At 38.1% G+C, this 9,800-nt stretch overlaps 1 protein-coding gene across 1 annotated transcript in view; it reads right to left on the bottom strand.

Moving 5' to 3' along the window:
- Positions 1–1,132: 1,132 nt before the first annotated feature.
- REEP3 (receptor accessory protein 3) overlaps positions 1,133–9,800 on the bottom strand; it is a 40,098-nt gene continuing 31,430 nt past the window's right edge. Inside the window, exons 6-8 of the mRNA XM_010400761.4 lie at positions 8,483–8,630; positions 5,890–6,041; positions 1,133–5,080 (exon numbers count right to left, since the gene is read on the bottom strand). Of these exons, the coding sequence (XP_010399063.1) occupies positions 5,024–5,080; positions 5,890–6,041; positions 8,483–8,630 (357 nt within the window). The 3' untranslated portion in view covers positions 1,133–5,023. The remainder of the gene's footprint in view (positions 5,081–5,889; positions 6,042–8,482; positions 8,631–9,800) is intronic.

Raw genomic sequence — 9,800 nt, 5'->3', positions numbered from 1 at the left:
GTAAGACAGGCTCCCTTTCTGTTCCTGAATACATCTACAGAAAGGAGGAAAATAATTTTGGAAGTCTACTGATTTTACAACACCTATTAGATTTCCCCTCATATTCCACCATCTGTTTTCCCATGTTAGTGAGGAAAATACACAGTGCTTCAGAACTCAAACAAAAATCAAACCCAAACCAAAAACCCTGTCACCATTGCTGCTGCTGACTCTTCTAACATTTTAACCTAAAATGTATGTACCAGCACTAGTTTTGAATTATCAGATGATTCCCTGAGTGGGTCTTACCAGCATCATGTTAAACAGCAGGAAGACAGCTTTTAGCCCACATTTGGGAGCGTTCCTGCTACCTGCTAAACATCAGTTGAAGAAATAAAGGAAAAAAAGGCAGCATTGTTTTCTGACATCCACAGTTTCTTGGCAGGGTGCTTGTACTGCATGAACTGTTCTGAATCAGGAACTGAATCACTGCAAGGTCCCTTAACAGTCAGTCTGTGCTTCTGGGATGGATTTTCATAATGCTTAGAAACGATTTATTGCTACTGTCTTTTAAGCCTCTCTCCTCAATTCACCATATCAAGAAATTCTTTTCTTTGAGGCAGTAAGTCAGGAAGGCTTACAGACAAGGCCCAGAAAATGAGGTTACTGAGGTTTTTTGCATGGGTTTTGGTAGGGGTGTTAACAGCTGACTTGAGGGGAGGTTTGAAAAAGGAAAGGGCCAAATTCACCTATGCATTGCCCCTCTGGATTACCAGAAAAACTCTGACGAGGGAACACAAAACAAAATCAGTTTGCTGTCCAGCAGTTCCCCAGGAAGTTACACTCTTTTGGGACACTAAACATCTCAATTTTAATTTACTCTGAACCAAATACCTAATCAAGACAGGTGACACTACAGCATTTTCAAGTTGCCTTTAGCAGGGTACATTTCATTTCAGCCTAAATCAGCTTCAGATTCAGGTTCACGGCAGAACCTCAAGGGCAGTTTAGTTTAGTCAAACTTTGGAGAGACACTTAAAACTCTCTGAAGTTCAGAAAGGTTGCTTTCATGCTTGAACCATTATAATAAATAACAATACAGATTACATAGTGACTAGTTTGTTAATAGTAATTCAGATAATAAAATACCCACTGCATTCTGCTCAAAGCAGCATTTATTAAAGATAGCATCAAGATAAGTCAATGCATAATGAAGCTTTCCATCCTACAAATATGTAAACAAGTTGACAGCAAGTTATTATTACAATATAAAAATTAAAGCTTATATTACATTTTTTTTAAAGCTACTACCTTCAGTCCAAATGTGTATTCTCTGGTTTGTAGCATTTAAAAATACAAGTTCTTGAAAAATGTTAAAGTATTGCCTTTGCACATACATTTTTGTAGAAAAAATAGTTAAAAATACCAACTTCCCATTAATAAAATCAACACCAAAAATAAAACACATTTTTGTCAGGAACAGCAATTAAATGTGTCCAGCATTTTCTCCACCATTCTGTTTTACCAAGTTATCTTCTATTTTAAAATTCATTACAGTTTGCAAAATGGATATTATGAGGTTACTTTCACATACCAAAGGAATTAGCAATATTGGCAATTACATTGTAATCAAAGTCCAGCCTAAGCTTATTTGCAGCTGAGGCCACCAATTTAATCCTCATCTCAAATTGGGTATTTTAACAAGCACAGTAGGCTCTTGCTGAGAAATCTTAGTCAGTTCATATATATTTTGGAAAGTCTTGAAACCTTGATATGATTTAAACAGAAACACATATTCTCTTTTAAAGCACTTTTAACCCCCAAGTCCCTGTTTAACTACATTAGCAGTCCTGTTGGTGGCAGTCAGTCAATTCTCAGGAAACACTTTGTTCAGAAGATGAGATAATTTGACATAAACTACATTTTACATTCCAAACCCAAAAAGAATGTTTAACATTGATTTTTAACATTTTTTTCAAGAAGTTTCCTGGCAAGAGCTAGACAGATGACTTCTGCAGTTGCTAAGGCAAGAGAAGTTTGAAAATTCCCGGTAGCCAAAGTTTAAAAGATTGTAGTGTTTCAAAACCAAACTAAGCTAAATGTAACAAGGAGAGAGAACTACGTATCACTGGGATGAAAGCTAATCATGCCATTGTGCCCTGACAAGCATCAGCTAACAATGAACAGTAAGAAGAAAAAAACCAAAGATAATCCAGTGAATCAGTTTGAGGATGAATTCAAAGAGCAAAATCAAGCTGGCAACAAAATATTTTTATAGTTGTCTATTAGACTGAAGAAAACAGCTAGGAAAACATTGAAGGTTTGATCATGTCAGTTATCTGAGAGAAAAGTACATTTATATGCAAACAGTAGTGAATATGAATAATACTGCCAGCTTTCTTAATTCCATGCAAGGTCCAGAAAGAGGAAGATTTATTTAGCCTTTATCACTACTGAGTTAGCAAGTGAAGTCTGCCAGAAGTTACAGCCTCAGGTACATAGAGACACATAGAGCAACTTCCTGACAGGAGTGTGGTAGAGCCTAAAATACTTCAATGATCTCTAGCCTTGGAAATGTGTTAAAAACACAACCCCCACAACAGGATCTACATGAACCCGTAACAGGAACTATAATCCTGAGAAAAGGGCTTACCCTACTCCTTCATGCAGGATTCTGTTTGGAGCAAGAGGATCATTTTTTTGCCGTGCTTGCTGGTAAAACAAGCACGATTAGTTACAGCAAAATGTGTCAGTGAGTGTTAAACTGGACAGTAAAGAGTTAGAGATTCCATCCCAAGCCCAGGTTAGTCTGCTATTCAGAGCAGGGTGAGATGCAAATAGAAGAGAGCTTTGCGTTCCCTAGTGTCTTCCATACCTTAACACACAGACAAGCCTCAGGGAAACAGATGAGAAGCACAAACATTCCTGGGGCAGCAGTCCCACATCCCCAGGGAGGCTGCCTTTGTGATCACTCCCTGCCCATAGCTCCTTAGAAAAGCTGGATAACAAGGTGCAGTTTAGGTTAGGGGACAGGATTTTCCCACTGTACTCATTTGGGAGAGAGCAGCCTTCCTGTCTTCCGGTATCCAACCGTCTTTCTGAGTAAAGGATTACAAGCTTTAGCCTTTTAATCACACATGGCCTGCTGGGACTTCTCACTAAAGCACTGAGGTTCCTCAGAGGTGCTGAAAGTGCTGTTGCATTTGAGCACAGCTTTGCCAAGGCCTTGCAGACACCTCCCACAGCCAGGGAGGAACAACACCAACACAGACCAGCTGCACTCGTACCCACAGAATTCAAACCCTGGCCTGAGTGTGCAGAAGACTGCTCTGAATGCCAGTCTATGCCAGCAGACCATCGAGTGCCTACCAGTGCTGTAACAGAAAAAGAAATGCAGCAGGCCCAAGCCTCAGGAACACATTTAAAATCTGCAGTAAACTTGCAGATGACTTTCAATACCTGGGGGAAGGTCTAAGGACTGAAGTCAGAGATCCAAGGATAAGAGGAAACAGATGCCATTTTCTCTTCAAGGGAAGTAACACAGTCTGTCCCAAAGATGAATAATAAAATACTATCTGCAAAAAGTGGGTGGCTTCTTCCTGAATCCACAGTAGAAATATAATCAGCCTAATTCTCAGAACTGCAGAAAATAGTACCAAAGGTGACCTAAAAAAGTAACTTTGACAAGCCACTGCCTTGAAAAACATTTCAAAATTAATCTCTGTGCAGATATGCCATGGGACTCTAGGTTATAAAATGACTGACTACATGAACTAGACTTTGAGAAGAAGCTATTTATATGCAAATATTTTAGTAATAACTTCAGCAATAAAAGAAAGTACTATGCAGACCATTTTAGAATCCACATATGATATGCAATATACACTCATACATGTTCTAAAGTACATATATATACACATAGATTCGTTCTTTAAGCAATGTAGAGCAAAACCAAACCAGGACCTGACTAACCTATCCAACATGCCTTTACGGCAGCATGACTTTAACACACAGCTCATAGGCTGATCAGATCCCTGAGGCCTATCACTGGAATTGCTACAGGTTTTACTTACCACAATTTTAACCAAAATCTGACTTAAATCATGTTACATCTCTTTAGATGGAGGAAGACAGACACAAACACCATGAAACAACCTCACAAACAAAAAACGCTAAAAACCCCCCAAAAAACACACGCGCGCACACACACAGAGACAAAACCCACACAGCTCTATAATACATAGAAAGGCACCTGATAGTATTGTTAGTAGCAAATATCTACAGCATCCTAAGTGTACTTATAAGCAGTCAAGATAAATTTTAAAAAGATCATGAAATACAAGAATTGCTGGCATTCAAAATGTAACTCTAACCTATCAAGTCACTAAAATGACATGTGCAGTTGTAAATCATTAAGTGTGCAAAACCATACAGTTTTGCATAAAGTGCTCTATGTACCCCCAGTTTGCACCTATTAGTATTACATAAATTTGTTAAGCTTGGCAATATGATGCAAGATGATGACATTAAGGATATATCCTACCTACCTCATCTTTCCTTTTTCTTTCCCACCATCATCCACTGTCCTTTAAACTGTACATTTAAAAATTACACAAAGGCCTTTTTCAGGAATTGTAGTTCAGAAAAATATTTCAAGTAAATCTATTTTTCCATGTAAACTTGGGGACACTATGGTTCCATTTTCACAAGCTCTAGATACTTACAGCTTCTGCTAATTCAATTGGAGTTGCAATTATTTCAGTCTGTTCAATACCTCTGGCAAAAGAGTGTTTCCTGTTACTCATTTAACTCCCATTTAAGGAGTGATGAAATTTATGCTGTAACTTATCCAGATTTAAATCTAAACAATAAGCAATTATAGAAAAACAGAGTAATACTTTATCTGATCACTTAGGCTCACAAAACCAAGTCCTACCATATCTATTCATACAGACTCATTCTAGGAATTGTACACAGATCTTTAACACTTGAATTCAAGTTATTGTAGTACAGCAGTTTCTCTTGCAGGCATTGTGCAGTACACTTAGAAGTATACAACAGGTCTCTTCTTTACTCTGTATTTCAGTGATCCATATCGTATCTGAGGGGAAAAATAAAGTTAGAACAGAGTTGAGTCACACCAAGCAAAAATATGATTCACCTCCTGTAGTGGGTAGAACCTCAGCTGATGGACAGACTTTTAGACAAACCACAACACCTCCCCACTAATCCTATTTAGCAAATGTCTTTCAGTGTGTTTTAGACACCCCAGTTTCACTAAGAGAATCTACCTATGACTCAATAAGATAAAGTTTCAACAGAACTGGGCAAGAGGAGTAGGTATCATCTGTTTTCCTGGAATGAGCCAAAAACTTTTATGAGACACCACAGAGATTTATCCTGAAGTATCTTTAAATTTTGTGATGCACACACATACACAGTGCATTGAACCCCAGCTAGGATCTTCTCTTTGTATATTACAGAGTCAGGCCATATGCCTGTGGGAACAAAAAAATTCTGAATATTCTTTATTTTTTAAACAGCAGACGTTTAAGTGTGCACAACATGCAGATACTATTGCTATCAATATCCCTTTCAAGGTGAGCAGTTCCTGAAATTTGGGCTTGGTGGTGCCAGCATTAGCATTACAAGCACAGAGTCTATTTCATCCCCTCTCCCTGTTCCTTGCTTAGTTCCTTTCATTCATGTATTTCCCCTAAACACTCCAACCTACAAAAGCGACAAACTTAGATATTGTTATCATATACTTCCTTCCCCATTTAGCATTCCACAAAACCCAGTTATTGTTGACAACTCCTCCAAGATTAAAAATAAAAATAAACTTCTGCATTATGAAAAATGCCAGTGTACACTGAAAAAACAAACTCAATTAACCAGGATTATACTTGCCTCTTTACGGCCTTTGATAGTTTTCACAGATTTCATACTCTGAGTTCTTCGAAGACCTCTCTGAGCAAACATTTCATCCTCTGAATGTGTCCCCTCCATCTCTTCATCTGTTTTGTCATCTCCAGGATTTTTTTCCAGTGGAGTTTTGTAACCTTTAAATAAAAATTATAAAAAGAAGTAGCTGTAATTTCTATGCTTCTAAGAAAGCCATGATTTTCATCTTTAACACACGTGATTCATCCTTTTAAATTATGCACTCATTTCAAAACAGAAACATCTACTCTGGCAGGAATTTGGTACTTCTAATCCTACCACTTGGTTCCACAGGTATGTAATACAGTGATTCTTCAGTTGTCAAAACTGAAACCACAAGCATGCTGCCATTTTCTGCTTTACACCGAACTGCAAAAACCTCAGTGGTCATCTCCAGAAGTACTTAAGATTTTTGGATACAATCCACATGAGAGGGAGGTCACACTTAGATAAACCTTTAAAGGTCCCTTCCAATCCAAACCATTCCATGACTCTGATTCATAGGATCTTTCATCATACTCTCATCCCTCTCCTGCATATTTAACACCAAAGCTCCTTTCAGACAGGTAACACACCGAAGTACTGTTAAGGGTTGTTAACATCCTGCAAAACCAGGACCAAGATTATTACCCAAGACTCTCACTAGAGGGCACAAACTGCTTAAAAACACCTTCCAAAAAGCTCCTTGGGGTCCAGCAGCTCCGAATCCCCATCACAGACCTATCACAAAGCTCCCAAATCCAGTCTGGTTCCTTGTTCCTTCCTCTGCCAAACTCTCCTTTTACCCCAGAACCTACAGGCTGTAACACTCAGGAACACCTTTTAGACTCCAAACCAAACTTTATTAATGACCTGTGTATATTTCATCTTAAGCCAATATTTTATTTAGGCTTAGTTAATTTTTTCCTCAATTTTTTTTCCTAGAAATTAGAATCACATCATCTATTCCACAGCTACTTGAGGCAGACATTCTGTCATTCTCTTCTGCCATTTTAGAGGCAACACGTCTCTGCTTCCAATACAGTTTCAATTCATCTTTTTCAATACAAAAGATTTCAATCACATCTGTTTCTCAGTTTCAGACTAGGGATGTTTGTAGTGACACCAATACTTCCTTATCTGTTTGTAACACCTGATGCATCAGCATCCTATCTGCCTTTTTCACAGCAAGTACATTGCCAGCTCAGCATCATCCTATGATCCATGTCCTACAACTAGGCCTTTTCAACCAATTTGCACAGAACTCCCAGCTCAGACCACAAAAAATAACATCCTGCTAAGCATTACAGATTATTGCTACACAGTGTTCCTAAATCTATGTGTACTTCTGGGTTTTTTAAAGTTCCTAATGTTGAAGAAAATTCAAAGAAAACAGGAGAGCTATATGCTATATTTGAGTCCAGGAGCAGAAACAATTAAGTTCAACTAGCTGTAAGAAAGCTTTTTGACATTTGAGATTGAATCTCACAATCGGTGATTATTTATATGAAGTAATTTTTTTAGGAATTAAATTTAGAGCATTTTCAAGCTATTTCAGATAGATAAGTAATGCTCTCTTACTGAGAAACAGCCCCAGCACAACAGCTGCAGTGACATCATCTCTAGTGCAGCTCTTCATGAATTCTTGGCTTTCTCTCCAGCCAGAAGCTCCAGTTCACACTGCCCTGCACAGGATACCTTCTGGGGAAAATGTGCAATTCAGCTTAGGGCCCTTCAGCTGGCCATCTATTCCTTGAAACACCATGGGCTACCACACAATTCATGGAATTCCTTGTACCCCACAAGCACTTCCCCTCCCCAAAAACGGAGGGATGAGAAGGAATGAAAGGCTTAGGTGAAAAGAAATAGCCCAGATCTACTTCTTTTGTGGGAAATATCAGCTCCTTTACATCACAGCCTCACCATTTAAAAAGGTGCAGTTGCCAGACTTCCAGTAAAACCTTCCTTCAAGCATCACAAGCTCAAGAGCGAAGTGTTGATGACAATAACAATACATGTAATATAATAATGAAATAATAATATCTCTGAACAATATCATATATTGGTCACCACACACCATCTTCTGAGTGTTGATGGGCATCAGTCCATTATGACAACTTGATGCCTTTCTTATTCCTATCACCATATACAATTTTACATTTTGATCTCTTACTACAGACCTAGTGAATTCATTTCTAGTAATTTGCTCTTCTATTTACCAAGCTTCCATATATTTTCATGTTTAACTTTTTGTACATTTGTCACAGAAACACCACTTAATCACACAATTTTTGACTTCAAATTAAGCTTTACTTCGGTAATAAATTCTTGTTGCCAATTGGCAAGGACAGGAATAATGAGTATAGTTTGATTACACAGAGTGGCTGTGAGAAGAAAGTAATTCAGGAAGGATTTCCTAACTGTCCAAATTTACTTTGCTCTCATGTACTCTGTTTAAGTGTACTGGAATTCTTTGAGGCATTTTCCATTTAGAAATGGGGTAAGTGTATCTCTGCTCTTCCACTTTTGCTTTGTGTGAATTGTTCTAGCTAGGGGAAAAAAAAAAAAAATAGATACATACCTGAAGATTCACTTGCAGAGGCTCTGGTTTTCTTTTTAGCTTCTGGCAATGTCTGATAAGGTCTCTGTCCAACAGGCTCATCTCCTTGTATAGTGGTCAAATCATGCATACTGAAACTTCTCAGTTTCTCAGTTATTGCACCTTGGCTCTGAAATACAACAACAATATCTTTGAAAACCAGGTAGAGGTTTAACTTTGCTGCTCAGCTTAGGTTAAGATGTTTAAGCCCATGCTTCCTTGCTGCACAACAAAGCACATTGAACGCATGTTCAATTTACGCATGCAGCTGCTTTACATTTGCTTTAGATACTGCTTTTACCCAAGCTTAACTGTGGATTGCTCCCAGGTGACAAAGTTACACAAACTACAGCTTAATTACAAATGATGCATTTCACTCCTTTAAACTGAGCAAATAAAGGCTTCTTGGGTAAGGGCAAGTATTTAAAAGAAACACACATCAGAAATGTTCCATTCACTTCAAACGTGGCAGTTCAAGGTAGCATGACACTGAGTGTAACACTCCCACTTTAAAGAGTATGGTTGAAGATAGTTTTCTGCTTTTATGTTTTACCCTCCACAAATGTGAATTTCTGTAAGGAGAAAAGTGTTAAAAATGCACTCTGTAACATTAACTCAAATAACTGAGAAACTGGCAGCACTACAAAAGCAACTCTAGTTGACAGAAACTTGCAACCACAAACCAAAGAGGTCCTGCCTGGAGTCCAGGATAGCAGGTCCTCTTACCAGTATAGCTTTACTGACATAATACCAACCCAAAATCTAATGCTACACAGGAGAATAGTTAGTCACGTATGAACATGAGTATTCCTTCTCCAATTGTCTTCACATCTTTTCTATATGGAACCTATGGAAATTTCCCTGTTGGAAAGAAAGGTCATCCAGCAGTTCTTCCATCTTACATCAGATAATGTTATTATTAAAGCATTAAAGATTAATTTATTGCATAGGCAACTAAAAGAATAAGACATGAGAACAAGTACTCAAAGTCATGTTAAAATAACATTTAATTCTTCCCTCTCTGGCATAAGGCAAAAAATAACCATTTCAAGGAAAGGTTGACAAGCCTGTGCATGAATTCCGCTTCAAGGAAGTGTTAAAAATTTTGTTTCTTTATTTCAAATGAAGCTTTTAAGTAAAATTCTGCATTTGAGCAGTATGCTAGCTAGCAGGAGCAGAAACCTGGGTACAATTCCATACACGTTTTTCTGCAACGGCAGCAGAAGGCAGTTCTGGCACCACTGGCCACAGCCATTTGTTCCCACTCTCATGACAACAACTGTTTGCATGTGGTAGACCA

Source organism: Corvus cornix, chromosome 6 (genome assembly GCF_000738735.6).
Source record: "Corvus cornix cornix isolate S_Up_H32 chromosome 6, ASM73873v5, whole genome shotgun sequence".
NCBI classification, from domain to species: Eukaryota; Metazoa; Chordata; class Aves; order Passeriformes; family Corvidae; genus Corvus; species Corvus cornix.
The sequence above is the reverse complement of the archived record's forward strand: the minus strand, read 5'-3'. Positions and strand labels throughout refer to the sequence as shown.